At 34.9% G+C, this 17,788-nt stretch overlaps 1 protein-coding gene across 1 annotated transcript in view; it reads left to right on the top strand.

Moving 5' to 3' along the window:
- The window catches only part of rdgA (retinal degeneration A), a gene marked incomplete in the record, with an annotated part of 666,123 nt that overhangs the window by 547,320 nt on the left and 101,015 nt on the right, over positions 1–17,788 (top strand). Inside the window, 2 exon segments of the mRNA XM_081737830.1 lie at positions 574–679; positions 5,132–5,322. Coding sequence (XP_081593956.1) covers positions 574–679; positions 5,132–5,322 — 297 coding nt within the window.

Here is a 17,788-nt window from a genome sequence, read left to right as displayed (position 1 = left end):
CGTTGTCAAAATCGTGATTAAGCATTGTGTATCCTGTATGGTGATTATTTATAACTTTCATCAAGTAAACTTCCTACGAAAATTACGCATTAAAAGCAACGTCAGTTGCCTTCAGAAGTTTTACGTATTTCCTTTCTTTGTTGCTAACTATGACAAGCCAAGAGAAGAAAAATGTCTATTAATCCAAAATAACCTTTTCAATTCATTCTAATAAAGAGCAAGGTAACCATATTTTGGACCCAGCGTCACAATTGGACATTTTAATATTAATTTCGAGTATGAAACGCACTTGAATTTTGGAAGCAATTTTTCGGAAAAAAAAAGTGCATTTTATACTCCGTAAAATACGGTATCTCATAATGACCGTCTCTCTTTGCCTTTGTGCATAATCGTGGGACGTTAAACTCTCAAGAAAGGTGGTTCTATGGTAGCGGAAAGCGTGATGTTGCAGCAACTATAAGAACTACGAACATAGTCAACAGAATGCTTATTCAATTAGGTTAGTAGATTTCTATAATACGGTTGTGTTTAGAAATGGATCAAAAGAATTATACATACTTTTTAATTTTTCAGTTACTCAGGTGGTACCCATCCATGGAATCGAGGTGTATCAGGCAATGTGGAACAAACCATGGATGATGGTATAATAGAAGTGATGGGAATCACCACTTATCAACTTGTAAGTTACATGAAATTGAGTATTTTCTATCTATGTTTAGCGAGTTATTTTTAAATTTTATTTAAGACATATTACTGCTTTTCGCTAATGCTGGAAATCTGGGAAGAAATTAACTTATTTAATGTATTGGTTATAATGGAGACTGTAATCCACGGCTTTTTATGACTTCCTTGTCATAGTAGCTATTAGCACATAACATTTACTCCCAAACCAAACATTGGATCACTTGGAGGTACACATTGATAATATTTTTTTCAATAATTTTTAGTATTTATGCTAAAAGAAAGTACATTTATCTCAACTAGTGGAAAGAAACATAAGCTTATAATATTTTACTTAGTTAAAAAAAAAAAAAAAAAAAGCGCCAATCTTGGAATGCCTGGGAAAGTGCCCAGCATCCACATGCTAAAGTCCGTGTGGATTTTGTTGTAGTCAATATAATGATCAGTCATTATATAAATTACTAGCGTTTTACACGCCAAAAATCATAAATAATATGTAGGTGGTCCCGCTGTTGATCCATCGAAAGTTTTTCGACACTATCAATCGTGGAAGTATACGTATAAAATTGTATCGCAGACAACTAGTTTATATCATATTTAAAATATACAAACATCATGCCATATGATTTACACTGGAAAATGCGGGAAAAATCACCAATTCCTTCCTCTATATGTGAAATCAGAATTGGTGTTCTATAGGGATATATTCTAGGGCCATTTTTATTTCTTCCTTAATATTACAATAAGAAAGTTCCAAATGATATATTCAATGAAATATGTTCATTTTGCAAATGATACAGATATTATTTCCATGAATAAAACTTTAAGAATAGTGAACAGCATACTTCATAAATAAAACTTTGTCAAAATTAATATATTGGTTCGATGAAAATGAATGTTCTGTTCTAAAGACTGTGTATGACAACGCATTATCAGAACAACAATTACGGAACAATTATAGATGGAAATAATAATAATAATAATAATAATAATAATAATAATAATAATAATAATAATAATAATAATAATTATTATTATTATTATTATTATTATTATTATTATTATTAATTTTATTATTATTATTATTATTAATTTTATTATTATTATTATTATTATTATTATTATTATTATTATTATTATTATTATTATTATTATTATTATTCATACAATCATTTAATTGGAGCCAAATATAGGATTAACAACATGAAAATTACACACAGATCTAAATCACAAATTGAGAAAAATATATTTCAGCGTACAATATCATGAATACAAATTAACTCTTAATACTGATCAGAGCTATTTAAATAAATCCCTTTCACAGTAATGTTGACAGTGTCAAAAATAATGCGAACACTGAATTATTAAGTAATTATATCGGAGTTTGCAAATGGCATATTCTGTATCTATTGAATTTAAGAATGATACTCGCCGCTACGCCACTTCGACATTTTACTGAAAATATTTCAGTTTCGTACTCACATTTGTACACTTACCAGTGTTTTTACCACAACTTCTAAATTGAGCAAATGTAATGAAGATTTTTTTTTACGTGACAGCTGAATAGTGAATATTGTAAACTTATACGGTACTTTGCAAAAAATATAACAACTTACTGCATCCAAATGCACTTTAATTACACTAAACTGTTTCAGCAATCGCTATTTCCTTCGTCAGAAGCTCTGGAGAACCCTCATGTTTTTTTTTTTTTTTTTCCTTTCTTCAGAATTTGATTTTGCACTTTTATCGTGTGAATAGTTGAAAAAATAATAGGTCTAAAATTCTTGTTAATGTAAATCCCTTGTATTCGAACAGCTCTCCTTTTGAACGATCTACAACCACTGAAAATACTTTGTACTAGAACTTATTTTGTATTTGCATATATAACTTAGAGCTAATTTTGTAGAATTGTGTTCACCACTGAAAACATTTGTAAGGTCACTGTTGTGATTATAAACTTACAACATTTCCATCAGTTCAAATCCCTATCAAGGTTAGTGTAAAGGGACAAGTTTGGCCGATAGATGTCGCTACAGTCTTCGTATCTCTCCTATGTATTTTTTACCTTTCACGAAAATTTACAAGTTCTCTTACAAATTTCAACCTAGAGAAGGAACTTCATAACATATTAAAGGGAACAATACGTGCAGATTTTTTATTTAGAATTTTCTTCACAGTTCCTATTGTTAAAGATTTGGGTATCCATTTCAACAATCAAGCCATTTCAACAAATGAAGAAAATTCTAAATAAAAAATCGGCACGGATTGTTTCCTTTAATAGGTTATGAAGTTCCTTCTCTAAAAATTTGAAGTCTCTAGGTTGAAATTTGTAAGAGAAATTGTAAATTTTTGTGAAAGGTAAAAAATACATGGAAAAGATACGAAGACTGTAGTGCCATCTATCGGCAAAACTTGTCCCTTTAGACCAACCTTAAGCGTAGCTACATACTAATATGTGTTTGTATTTTCTTTCTTTTTTTTCTTTTTTTCTTTTTTTTTTTTTTTTTTTATTTCAAACCATTAATCTTCCATAATTTTTGTTCTGCACTATCATTAATCGCTGTACAGAACTTGAATTCGACTGTTAGGTTCAAACTAAAGAGCATTTGCACGCAGTAAATTGTTATATTTTTACAAATTATATAAATATGCGTCATGCCATATCCTTAAATTAGTATTATACCATACTTTTTATCGTGATAGTGATATAGAAAAAAGTGTTGAAAGTTTATGTTTTTACAGTATTAATAAAACAAAACTGAGCAAAGCACAAATATACAGGGTGTGGCAAAAGTAATGCCCTTTTTTGTAATTTCTCAAATTTAATACTAGTTGAATGTGTAAGTTAAAGTACAGTAGTTTCTGAGAAATTAAGTATTGCCCCATGAAAATAGCAAAACAACGCCACTTGTTAATATTAAATAACATGTTCAAAATACTACTCATCTTCTTGTTCAACACCCCTAATCGCCTGTCTTCATCTCCATCATGCAAACTTTGTAGCACACGAGGGATATAAGGTCTCACCTCAAGTTTCTGTAAGACTCTACGAACACTCCTATTACTAATACATAACTCTTGAGAAAGACACCTACTGGATTTTCGAGAAGTACTCAACAATTATTCTCTTACTTCACACTTTTCCGTACTTGTTGCTGCAACTCCAGATCTTGGCCTACCAGATCTTGGAGTATTACATACACTACCTGTTCTTTCAAATTTCTGATTAAACTTGTCATGTTTCGACTCTGTACCTGTCAAAATGCTGAATTCTGCAGCTAACAAATGAGCTGTTTCAGCACCATATTTCTTGTTTTCGTAGTAAAGTTGAACCGCTCTCTCTTTGCTCCTTTGTTAATCACAAGGCCATACTTATCTCAAATTCCTACAATAAAAAAATAAAAGATTTACTGTAAAATATAAAACATTGTAAAACTAAATAAACAAACAAGACATAAAAATAAAACAAAAGTATATAATCTATATATTAAAATACTATTTTTATATGTTTCTCTCCAAAGAAAAGTTTATATGTTGTTTGTCTCCAATATTTTCGACAATGAGATCTCGAAAACCACAAGTGCTAGAAACGTGCCGTTCTCGCTAATCGATTCTAAATTTTGTGTAGATTGTCCAGTTCCAATTGAATATTAAAATAACTGGCTGTTATTTCTTTATCACATATTTTAGGAGTACACTAGAAGTGTTAAAATTTTTAAAAAGTAACGCATCATACCCTATGAGTTATATATTTCAACACCACATGTTTGTATACAAGGGTTGTATATCTCTTAGTCATTTGTTTCGTGGCCAAATGATAACGAAAAACGAAGGATAACCATTTCTCCAGTCTAAGATGAATCTTTATTGTTTGAAGTGTTTTGCTCGATGAACCCATATATCACTGACATTATAATTAATTGTGTATGTAATGTATTTGCTTATTACATACTGCATGCAAGAAGAATGAAAACATTGATCAAACATGAATTTGAAACTCCAACCGGAAGTATGCTCAATCTTGCAAACAGTGCGAGATAATGAAAAAATCTCCCTTTTATGGTACTTCTTGCCGATCTGTGTCTGTAAAGGGACATGTACAGATGTTGTGAGGAATGACAAGGAGATTCATGATAATGTTAATGATGCGCTGTGTAGAGAGAGCAGGTTCAGCTAGTAGTAATAATAAAATGTAATATAAAACAATGAAAGCTAAAAAGTGCGTTACTTATGCTACATCTTGTATATTAGTAATACTTCTATAACAGTTTCGGCAATGTAACTCGCCTTCATTAGACACATTATCTTACGCAAGTATTATTAATATATATTTCTTTGGTCAGCTTTCTTTTATTAATACTGTACAATATTTCGGAAGCTAAAATGAACAAGATACAAGTTTGTATTTTTAGGGCATTAGTATGATTGTTGTCTGTTGTAACTTTTTCAGCCTCTTCTCCAAGCTGGTGGTCATGGCTCGTGTATAACGCAGTGCAAATCAGCGAGAATAACGACCAGTAAAACGATACCTATGCAGGTAGACGGTGAAGCATGTCGCCTGGTTCCTTCCATAATCACTGTTAGCCACTTAAACAAAGCATGTATGATTGCCAAACGAAAAGGTCGAAAATCAAATACTCAGTAAGTTGGTTTTATTTTCTAAACATTCTACTAATATTGTTTCTTATTTCTGTATGTAAATAATTCGTATTTAAAAAAATATTATTTGTGTGTGAGATTGGATTGTAAATAATTTATTTATATGCATGCGCTTGCATACGAAATAAGTTTACTAAACGATGTGCTTCTCGCGGTCGTTAGAATACATCTGATTTGATAGCCATTCAAAGTAGAATTGGCGCCATTTTTAGTTTTTCTTCTTTCAAAATTATTGTAAAACAAAAGGCAGTATTTGGAGAATATATGCTCTAGAACATGTATTTTACAAAGTTGTGTAAAATAGTTTTGGACACATCATTGTCAGCCAAGTTCGCTTACTCAGATTACTAATTGAAGAAATGTAGGAGTAACCATGCAAATAATATGGACTGTGGTTTCCAGTCTACAGTCCACAATCTATGTTTTTGTACTATGCAATACTATATTCTCATATTAACCAATAAACAATAAATGTATTTATTGTTTACAGCCGATTGTTTTTTTGTGGAGCTGCACCACTACTCAAATACAGAATATATTGAAAGAACACAAACGAGTAATAAAAATTATCACCTATTTGCCAGCTGCAAGAAACTACGAGAACTTTTTCAACTTCCGTTAGGCAACCAAAGAATCACGTAAGATGACGAAACAAGGATAAGTTTTTTGTTTTACGAAGTTGTTCATTGAACGTCGCCCACCCCCTACACTAATAGCTAGACTTTGCTATTAACTCTTCATGGAGTAGCAAACGTGAGAACATATAGAGTGCGTTCAAAGCGCCCACCAAGCGTGGACTATGTAATGTAATTCGATTTCTCCAGTTAGAAGGACATAATACAGCTGTAGGTCATCGTCAAATGACTAAGGATTATGATGGAAACTTTATAAATGATGACTGTGCACAAATACTGCAGAGAGTTTAAAGATGGCGTTAGTGACAGACACAACACGAGTAGCCAAGTCTTCAAATCTGTAGCGGCAATAGATCTTAGTGAACGCGTGAATCATGTGATTCATGAAAAGTGTAGTTTACCATTTCGGAATTGTCTGATCTTGGAATTTCAGGCAACTTAACAGGCTCCTGATGAAATCGAACGACATCGCGTAGTTCACACTTGGCGGGCGCTTCGATTGCGTTTGATGTTCCCACACTTGCTACTACACAATGATTGGATGACAGAGTTTGTCTGTCGGTTTGGAGGAGGGGCGATGTCCGATGTCCAATGAACAGCTTTGTCTTATCCCCGTTTTGTCATCTTGTGTCGTTCTCCTCTGGCGGCTTAATGGAAGTTGAAAAAAAATAGCCCTCGTATTTGCATCACTGAATACCATGACCATCTATTTTGCTCCATCGAAAACTGCAGCATAAGTAGTCGAAATTATAAGCAAAAATTTTCTTCAATATTACAGATGAGATCAGTTTACTTTCATTAAATATTCTCCTAATGTTATTATATATTTCTCAATTGATAAAAATATGTCCAAAATTATTAACCATTCTGTCTCCGTATTTATCACATGTTTTAGGGCACTTGTCTTTTGTTTTACATTTTTTTAACAATGTCAAATGGCGTACATTTTTACTTCGAATACTTCTAAAGGTAAATCACTGAATTTTATAACATACTGCAAAAATATAAACAATAATATTAAAATTTTACAAAGAAAGTAAATTTTTTCAGTATTTACAAAGCGCTGTAACGTAGAATAAGTTCTAATCATTGTTCTTATAAAGTATCGTATTGTTAAGCGTAAGTCACCAAGGCATATGACGCTGAAAAAAGAACGAATGATAACTTCTTGAAAATACTGTCTATTGTAGATTACAGCGTTTTGAAAATAGCAAATCTTTCCTTGTAACTTACTTTTAACTGTTACCTTTTGTTATTTTTGCAGTATTTTTGATGAAAAAAAAGCTTTAAAATTCAACGAACACATTTAATGGTTATTTAAATTAGCGTTCAGACACGTATTTTAAGAAAGGAAATTTCAGTAAAACCTGTCTAATTGGCTGTATTCTTACTGCAAATGAAGATCTAAAGTAAAGCACAGCCTTGTATCTAACCAGGATGGTACAGTCTCGTCAAAAAAGTACACACCTTGTACATACATATACAGAACTATGAGATACTCAACTTTGATTGAACGCTCATCATCAGTTCAGAAAAAAATAAAATAAAAATGAAGATTTGTATGGGTCATTACTAAAAGGAAAGCGTAATGAAACGTATTCCCTTTTGATAATGGCTGATTCAATCCTAGATAAAAATGTATGTTTAAATATCATTGTCGACAATATAAAAAGTAGAAAAACTACCAAAAATAGAAAGTACCTTTTTAACTTTCTGTTCAAAGTTGTGTACATATTACTCCTTGAAATCAGAGGAATCGACTCAAACTGGCCCATCCACCCGTATTAGAAATTCAATGACATGTATCAAAGAATTGTTTAAGCTGACTGTAAGCCTGAAAAATTAACGGAGTATTCTTCTTAATTGTACAAACCTATGCCTTTGCGTTGATTTGGGGAATTTTCTTTGCAACAAATGATGACCAGTTTAGACAGGTTTTACTGTAATTGAATAAATTTAATTACTATCTATTTTAAAATGTGTATTATAAAATAATAATTAGTTTTGTTAGATTCTTTTCAAATACAGAGAGAATCATAGAGCATGAAATCTATCTAAGCCACATTAAATATTTTATCTTAAATTGAGCAAAGGATCAAAATGGTTCATTTTCAAGCCTGCACGTTTGAGTTTTCTGATTCCTCAAGTTATCGCGCTAGTTAAGTTAAAAGGATACTTAGCAGCAAAATTTTGAATAACATTTTCGCAGAGATGGCGAATTGTTGGTTGGTGTGAGAGAACCTGTGAAAGATTTGATAGAATCTAAAACCACTGTTTGGCGAGTGAATGACCACTATTTAGATTATTCAAGAGAGAGTATCTCTAAAAGTGAATGCAGTTTTAACTTATTTGTACTCCTAGGCTTTTTTTGTAAGAAGTAGTTGAGATAGAAGATCTCTTGAATAAAGATTTTATTAAACAATACAGAAGCTTGTTTGCTGTATTTTCGACAATTTTCGGTTCATTGTTGTCACCTGGCGTATCGTGCTGGAACTATGGGTTTGCTAGCGGGAGCAGTGTTGTGTCTGACCTTGTAAGTGCATGCAAGTTGGTACTTATCAAATGACGCCGAAAATCAACCGGTAATTGCAGGAGCCGTACGTACGCATTGTGAAATAGTGACGGGAGAATGGGTTAACAGTCGGGGTGACTACTGCGAAAGCTATTGTGGCTTACTACACACAACAGGCTCCCCTTGCGAAACATTCACCCACGGAAACTTCCAGGAGAAGGGCTGAAAAGAAAGCGACACCTGTCTGCTAAGGGAGGTCCGTCGATTGACGTGCCAAGAAAGTTTCCCGACGCAACGTGATATGGGCCAAACTATTAACTGTGAACAAGACAAATTCGCAAACGCCTCGGTTGAAGTGTGTGCAGAAGGCCCGTGTACACTACCTGCTACCACGTCACATTGCCGAACGTAAGACGAACTGCAGGAACTGTACGAAAAGTATCTGGCGGGTACCAAATGGAAGAAAGGTATCACAATGGATGAATCATATGTCCATCCATAGGCGGAGCTAGAAGTTGTTTGCTGGGGGGGGGGGGGGGAGACAGACCTTTTGCTCGGTCTCGGAGGTCTTGATAGGTAGCATTTTTATTTTGTCATGCAATGCCCTCCATGCTCCCCCATAACTCTGCCCATGTGTCCATCTCACTGCTGGTAGTCACATTCGGGCGATCACATTCCGTGACATTGAGGGGAAGAGGTGCAGCAACTTTGTTCGTTAGTGCAGGGAGTTTCCCTCGTGGCTTTATGGTTGTTCCGGGATTCGGATAGGAGGATAAGTTGATGATACGCAAAGTGGATAAAAACGTGAAGGTGAATGCAAGATACTTCCAAGAATCCATTCTGATACCTGTCTATCAGAGAAACATCCCACAATTGAAGCAAATGGCTTAATGTTCTCTTTAAAATAAATCTTACCTGTTTACTTTCCAGCCCTTTCGAAAAAGAATGATATCTCGTTCCTTAAGATAAGAAAATAGAAAGAATTTTTTGTTTAATTTGAGCAATTTTCTTAACTTTGTTAACTTTTTCAGACTTTTATTTTATTTTAATCGTTGAAAGAAATATTTCTATGTTCTGGAGAAACAAAAAGGAAATCGTCAAAATACTATAATCTGTTATGCCTCTATGGTACCAAGTGTTCTCAACTGAAATACATCCTTGTAAAGATATATATATATATATATATAAAGTAACGCGATAAATTTTGTTCATTCACTGAAAGGTTTAATATAAGATTTATCCATCTTTATTTTCGAAGAGTCTGAATATTCATTGTAATTCAAATAAACAATACGTGGTTTCTTTAGCTGGGCTTAAGTTCACCTTAAATTTTCCGAGCACTTTTTAATGGTACAATTAAGAACATAATACAGGTGTTTCAAAACAACACCGACAACGTTTGGGAGCTGATTCCTGACTCCAAGATAAGACAGAAAGTATAGACCAGCCTGGGTGTACAAATGTTTCCTTTCGGAGATGTAGGCTGCCGAAAACATGAAGAAAAGGAACTTTAAATGTATATACCTCCAAAACTATGGTACCTATCGTGGTCAAGTCAAGACTTTACTTAGGAACTAATATGTCCCCTATTCAAAAATCCATTTTTCAGAATCCTAAGTTCTCACGCAATAATTTTTATAGAGGGAGTTTGCCTATGGGTATATAATTTGAAGTACTCACCAACTACCTCTATAAAAATTATGCGGAAGCACCGCAGGATTCTGAAACATGGATATTTGGATAGGGCACATATAAGTTCCTAAGTGAAGTCTTGATCTGACTACGGTAGGTCTCATAGTATTGGAGATATGGATCTAAAGTTTTTTTTTTTTTTTTTTTATGTTTTCGGCAGCCTATAACTCCGAAAGGAAGCATTTGTACACCCAGCTTGGTCTATACTTTTTGTCTTATCTTAGAGTCAGGAATCACCTCCCAAACTGTTAAGGCAAAGGACAAAATGTTAATAAATCCAAATAGGTTTTGTTAAAAAAAAAAAAAAAAAAGAATTATGCTAGTGAGTAATCTTGTAGTCTGTGTAGAAATGAGTGTTTTGGTAAAAGTTCGTAATTGGTTATGTTAGGACGTTCAGTTGGGTAACTTACTGTGGTAACCTGGACTCAATATAGAACACATCCTAAAAGCATGGTTTTAATGAACGGCTTGATGAGCTGAGGTGTCTAGTTTTTTCTTTCTTGTTTAGTTTTGTTTAGATGTACGCACGCAGTGGAATAATAAATACAATAGACTGTATGAAGTTTCAGTTTCATTTCTCAGTAAAGATGCAGCCACATCTTTAGGTTATGGGTACCAGGAACGCTGTTAAAGTTACATCTAACAAACAAGGACAGTTAAGAAGAAAGGCTGCATCTAAAGTGATAGGTTAGAAGTACGTGCTGTTTAGTTCGAACAGTCTGAGACTTAACCTAATTTATATACATATTAATAGCAGTATCTTGAACTGAAGTGATACCAACAAAAATATCCCTTGCACTAGTTTTTCGGTTCATGACAAGTGCCCCCTTTTCCTGTATTTGGCGGCAACAAGATGGATTTCACAAAGAACATTAAACCCTTGACCGGTGAAACAGACTGGCCAGTGTGGAAACGCAGAATTCGTGATTTGTTAGATTATCATGAAAACACATTAGATGTAATTGATGGAAAACTTGTGAAGCCGGAACCACCAGGTGAGAATGCCACAGAGGCACAAACCAAACAGTTCAAAGAACATAGTGACATTTATCGAAAAGCGAACAGTTATGCCAAAACAATGATAAGTAGTTCAGTTACAGACTCGGTATATCAAAAGATAATGGACAAAGAGACTGCTCATGAAATGTGGGAAGCGTTGAAACAACAGTTCGAAGCCGCGTCCAAAGATCAGCTGTTTAAAATCTGTAGTGATTTTTTCGGGTTCAGTTGGACATTAGGTGAAGATGTTTCTACCCATATAGCAAAACTGAAGGGTCTGTGGAACGAACTGAATAACGGTTTAAAAGCAAAAGGTGAAAACACGTTGCCAGATCTTTTGCTCGTGTGTAAAACATTACATATACTACCGAGTAAGTTTGAGACTTTTCAGTCAGGTTGGATGCTACTAACTAAAGATGAAAATAAGACATTCGACGAACTTACAACTCAGCTGTGTATGTTCGAAAGGAACTTTGCGAAAAATACAGACAGTTCCAAAGTTGTTCAAGAAGCATTAGTTGCAAAAGCGAACAAACAAAAATTAAGTGATAAAGCAAAAGGGAAGAAACCAAAAGGAAATGACGTGTGTAATTACTGTTCACAAAAAGGCCATTGGGTTAGGCAGTGCAGAAAGTGGATCGCAGACGGTAAACCTGCAAAGAAGAAAACGGGAAATAGTGAAAATGTAGATACCGCAGCAACAAGTGTAGCGTTTACAACTTTTTGTGAAGATGCATGTTCGGTTGAAATAGACTCAACTGCATGGTGGGTAGATAACGGTGCAACGAAACATGTCACAAATTGTGCAGATCATTTTGTTGATTTTGAACATTTCGAAAGCCCTTGCAGTATTAAATCAGCCGGAAAAGAGAAATTAGTGGCAATCGGAAAAGGTACCATACGTGTATTGTCCTCTGTGAACAATAATTGTAAAGAAGTGACACTAAAAGATGTTTGGTATGTCCCGAACATTAATAGAAATTTATTTTCAGTGCTAGCAGCCCAAGATCGAAACTCAAAAAGTGAATTTACGTCTTCAGCAACGGAATGTTCACTTAAGGTAAACGGTGAAGTGTTGTTGTGCGGGTCCCGCAAGATAGGTGGCTCCTTGTACAAGGCAAGTATACAACCGTTAGTACCGGAACAGGCAGTAGAAGTGAATATTGCAAAGACTGATAGTACCTTATTGCAGTTATACCATGAAAGGTGGGGACATCAGGAAAAGCGTCATGTAAGAAGAATACTACAGAAGGAGTTAGGTGTAAGTGTTCGATTAGAAAGTGATATTTGTGAACCCTGCATCTATGGTAAATCGCATCGGTTACCTTTTGGCAGCAGACAAGCATCAAAAGTAGCAGGTGAATTCGTGTCGGGAGACGTGTGCGGACCGTTCGATGAATCGTTTCAGAAGAAACGGTATCTAGTTGTTTTCAAAGATAGTTATACAAAGTTTCGCTATGGCTATCTTATCAAAGAAAAATCTGAAGTAAAAACGATGCTCAGGCATATGCTAGCTCACGCTAAAACTTCGGGACATGTAATCAAAGAGTTCCTAAGTGACAATGGAGGCGAGTTTGATAATGAAGATGTTCGTGCAGTTCTCAGTGAAGAAGGTGTTATACAAAGACTAACAGCGCCATATACTCCAGAACAAAACGGTGTAAGTGAACGTGACCTACGAACAATAGTTGAAATGGCAAGAACTTTCAAGTATGCAAATGAAGAAGCTGCATTTCCCTCAGCAATATGGGCTGAGTTAGTTTCTACGGCGATTTATGTTCTCAATAGAACAGGAAAATCATCAGTGGAAGGTGTGAGCCCATACGAGCTTTGGCTAGGCAAGAAGCCAAGGTTAAAACATCTACGTATTATTGGGTCTACGTGCTATGCGCACATCCCAGTGCAGAAACGAAGGAAAATGGATAAGAAAGCGGTAAAAGGTTTTCTTGTAGGTTACGATGGTGATGAACGATATAGAATCTGGGTGAAAGAAGAACAAAAGGTTATTTTATCCAGAGACGTTACGTTTCAAGAAAAACTTGTTGAGTGCGAAGAACATATTGAGTTACCTCTTCGTGATGTGAACTCCGAGAAACCAAATGAAGATCAACACCAAGGAAAGCAAGCAACGGAAGGAGAGAACGACTACACAGAAGAAAAGGATGATGAATCAGAAAACAGTGATGATGAAAAAGAAGTACCAAAATCGCTGACCTTTCGGAACTTAAGAGATCGCTCAAAAATAAATAAACCAGAACGTTTCAACGATTATGTAATGTCGGTAGGAGAACTAGTTAATGAGACTAGTACTCCAGAAACGTATGAAGAAGCTGTCAGCAGCAAGGAAAGTATCTACTGGCGTAAAGCAATGAACAGTGAAATGGCTTCATTGAAAGAAAATCAAACGTGGGAATTAGTAAACCTGCCAGAAGGATGCAAAGCAATTTCAAATAAGTGGGTATACCGTGTAAAAACGAACCCAGACGGAACCATTGACAAGTATAAAGCACGGCTTGTGGTGAAAGGATTCAGTCAGCGTCAGGGTGTTGACTTTAGTCAAACCTTCAGCCCTGTCGCTAAGTTAGGCACAATTCGCTCTTTGTTAAGTGTCGCAGCGAGTGAAAACATGCACTTAGCTCAATTCGATGTTTCAACCGCGTTTCTCTACGGTGAGTTAGAAGAAGTTATATACATGAAACAACCAATAGGCTATAGTGATGGCACGAATCGTGTGTGTAAACTCAAAAGAAGTTTGTACGGGCTGAAGCAGGCTCCAAGGTGTTGGAACAAGCGTTTTGATGGTTTTTTGACAAAATTAGGCTTCAAAATAAGTGAGGCTGATCCTTGTCTGTACATCAGGGAACGAAACGGGAAAAAGGTTTTTGTAGTGTTGTACGTTGATGACGGTCTAGTTAGTTCAACAGAAAAGTGCGAATTAGAGACTTTCTTAGAAGAACTGAAGACTGAATTCAAGGTCACAATCAAGCCAGCATCCTATTTCCTAGGACTAGAGATAGAACACGCAATCGACGGTTCAATCAAAATAAGTCAACAAGCTTATACAAGGAAAATCCTTCAAAGGTTTAACCTCGATGAATGCAAACCAGTGTCCACACCGATGTTAAAACAGACAGAAGTATCGAAAGAAGGAAAAGAAGAGGAGAAGTGTAATTTTCCGTACCGACAAGCAGTAGGTGCTTTAATGTACTTAATGGTGGGAACCAGACCAGATCTCGCCTATAGTGTTGGAGTGCTTTCAAGATCAATTGAAAATCCTTCGTCAGAAGATGTTGTAAAAGTGAAAAGAGTGTTCAGATACTTAGCAGGAACAATCCGTTACGGTATTGTTTATCGTTCCAAAATAAATAGTGGTGTACTAGAGTGCTTCAGTGACGCAGATTTTGGCGGGTGTAGCAAGACAGGTCGATCGACTTCAGGTGTAATTGTGATATATGCGGGAGGTGCAGTGACATGGCTTAGCCAAAGGCAAAGAACAGTTGCTACTTCAACTACAGAAGCCGAAATCATTGCAGCTAGCGAAGCTGCTAAAGAAGTCACCTGGTTAAGCAGATTGTTCAATGAACTTACTAGACTCAAACACGTTCCTGTTATCGCAGTTGATAACAATGCAGCGGTAAAACTAGCTGAAAATCCAGAGCTGCATCGCAGAACAAAACATATTCAAATAAAGCATTTCTTTGTTCGTGAGAAAGTCACAGATGGAACATTAGGTGTACAACAGATCTCCACAGAAGAACAAGTGGCAGATATCATGACAAAACCATTAGCTAAAACACGAATGCTAGTGTTTTGTAATCGATTTGGCCTTTATTAACAAAGGAAAGTGTTAAGGCAAAGGACAAAATGTTAATAAATCCAAATAGGTTTTGTTAAAAAAAAAAAAAAAAGAATTATGCTAGTGAGTAATCTTGTAGTCTGTGTAGAAATGAGTGTTTTGGTAAAAGTTCGTAATTGGTTATGTTAGGACGTTCAGTTGGGTAACTTACTGTGGTAACCTGGACTCAATATAGAACACATCCTAAAAGCATGGTTTTAATGAACGGCTTGATGAGCTGAGGTGTCTAGTTTTTTCTTTCTTGTTTAGTTTTGTTTAGATGTACGCACGCAGTGGAATAATAAATACAATAGACTGTATGAAGTTTCAGTTTCATTTCTCAGTAAAGATGCAGCCACATCTTTACAAACATGGTCGGTGTTGTTTTGAAACACCCTGTATTGGTTATCATATTACTTACTGTAAATATTCAATAGTTTCATCAATATTCTTTATTTAACATTATACTCAGTGAATATAAAACAACTATTTGGCGGAAATAGAAAGTGCGTATTTTAAAAAATAAAATAAATGAAAAGAAGATATATTTGTTAAGAAACTTTTGGTAATTCCTGTTAAGAACATTATCACATACATGCTATCTTAAGAAAACATACTTAAGTTAATTATAGTGATGAAATAGTTAAAATACTTAAATAGTTTGTATCTAAATAGTGATTTGTGGCATGTTTGAAATGCCCAAGTAAGCTTGTTTTTGCATGAAGAAAACAAAATAGTAAATTATATTCACAATATAGTTTGAATTTTGGCGGCACAATATAGGCACGTAGTAGTGTATTGGTAGTATATTTAATAGCAATATTTATAGTTTTAACCAGTAAGTTTCCCTTTTATAAGACGTAAAACGTTCTTCAGTATATTTTGGTACCGATTAGTTAACTCAGATTTGAATTCTTTTATTTGTGATTCTTAAATACATACTGAGATACTTTAATTGGAATCTAAAGACTGTATTAATGCTACTTTTTATTGGTAACATTCGTAACATTTATAGTCACTTAAAATAGGGATTAATTTGTCTATTACCCCCTCCTCCCCCTAAAATACATGTTGTTGCTTGTGATATTAATTTTTTCTTGAAGAATTTAGGTCTTCAGTTTGTTTGTTTGATACTAAAACGAGGGCTATTTTTTGCAACCTCTGTTAAGCTGCCAGAGAAGAACCACATGAGATGACGAAATTAGGATAAGACAAATTGTGAGCTCCTTCGTGGCTAAGAGGTTAGCGTACGCACCTTTGGCGTATGAGACTCGGGTTCGATTCCGGCGGGAGCTCATGTGGATCGGATTCCATGTTATTTATTTATTTATTTATTTATTTATTTATGATAGTCTTCTACAGAGCCAAACTCGATTTACAGAGGAACATAAGTATACACACCTCCCGTCTCGTATAGCCTCGCTGCTGAAAGGGGCGTTAAACTCAAGACAAATTGTTCATTAGACATCGCCCATTCCCCACACCAATAGACAGACTCTGCATTGTGGAGGAGAAAGCGTGAAAACATATCAAGCGCAATTGAGGAGCTCGCCAAGTCTGAACTACGTGATGTAGTTCGATTTCTCTAGGAGGCTGCTAAGTTGCCTCAGATTCCAAGATTAAACAATTCCGAAATGATAAGCTACACCTTTCATGAACCACATGATTCACGCGTTCATCATGCATTGTCTGCCGCTACAGATTTCCACCCTTGGGCTATTCTCGTCTTGTACGTCGATAAGTACTTTAAACTCTCTGCAGCATTTGTGCACACAACCACCACTTGTATGTACAGTTTCCACTGTAAACCATACTTACGGAGCGGCGATTTGCGTCTCTTGTATGTCCGTCCACTTCGAGAAATCGATTTACATAATGTAGTTCACACTTGGCGGGCGCTTTGATTGCACTTATGGTTTTGCGTTCGCTACCGTACTATAATTGAACGACAGAGTCTGTCTTTCGATGTGAAGAATGGGTGATGTCCAATGGTTTCGTCATCTCATATAGTTCTCCTATGATGTCTTAACGGACGTTGAAATAAAATATCCTTGTATTTTACCTGTGTCAAGCTTATGGGGGCACCGTGGCTCACTCGTAAAGGACTAAGCTCTGGTGCAAAAGGTTCATGGTTCAATCCTTTGCCTTGTGAGCTTGTGGACAATAGTGACGTGCCCATTTTCTAAGAGTTTCGTCCCACTCTTTTTAACTTTCATAAGCTTTTTGACCGTCATTCACTCGTATCTTCTAGTCGATAGTAAATAATAACAGGACGATAAAGTAACTATTCCATTTTAAATTTTAATTTTGCAATAAGTTGATTTCTTTGAAACTTTCAGTTTATATTTCACTTTATGTAAACCGGATTTTTGTGTTAGTCTGAAATAAAAACAGAAAAAAAAAAACCTTGTCATTCTTAATTGAAATTACGTGGATTGGAAAGTATTATTTATCTTCCTGAAACACCAATACATAAAAAACAATTAAAAGTTAATGAAAAGTGAAATATGAAAAATAATAAATGTAGTTAATAGAATTTTAAAAAAAATATAATTAGAAAATTAGTTGATTAGAGAAATATAATAATTCATAAACGAATTCATTAAAATTGATTTTTTGTTACTAAACGCGTTATTTTGAAATTGATCGTATTTTTTCCCAGTATTGTAATCGTATATAAATGCTTCAGAGTAAAAATTTTGTTTATACAGTGTATGGTTTGACTACAAATTAATAATATCAGTAAAGCGCTTATTGCTTGAATAAAAATTAGTT

Source organism: Thermobia domestica, chromosome 14 (genome assembly GCF_964235325.1).
Source record: "Thermobia domestica chromosome 14, izTheDome1.hap1.1, whole genome shotgun sequence".
Classification (NCBI taxonomy): domain Eukaryota; kingdom Metazoa; phylum Arthropoda; class Insecta; order Zygentoma; family Lepismatidae; genus Thermobia; species Thermobia domestica.
Note: the sequence above shows the minus strand (reverse complement) of the source record. Positions and strands in the feature narration are given on the sequence as shown.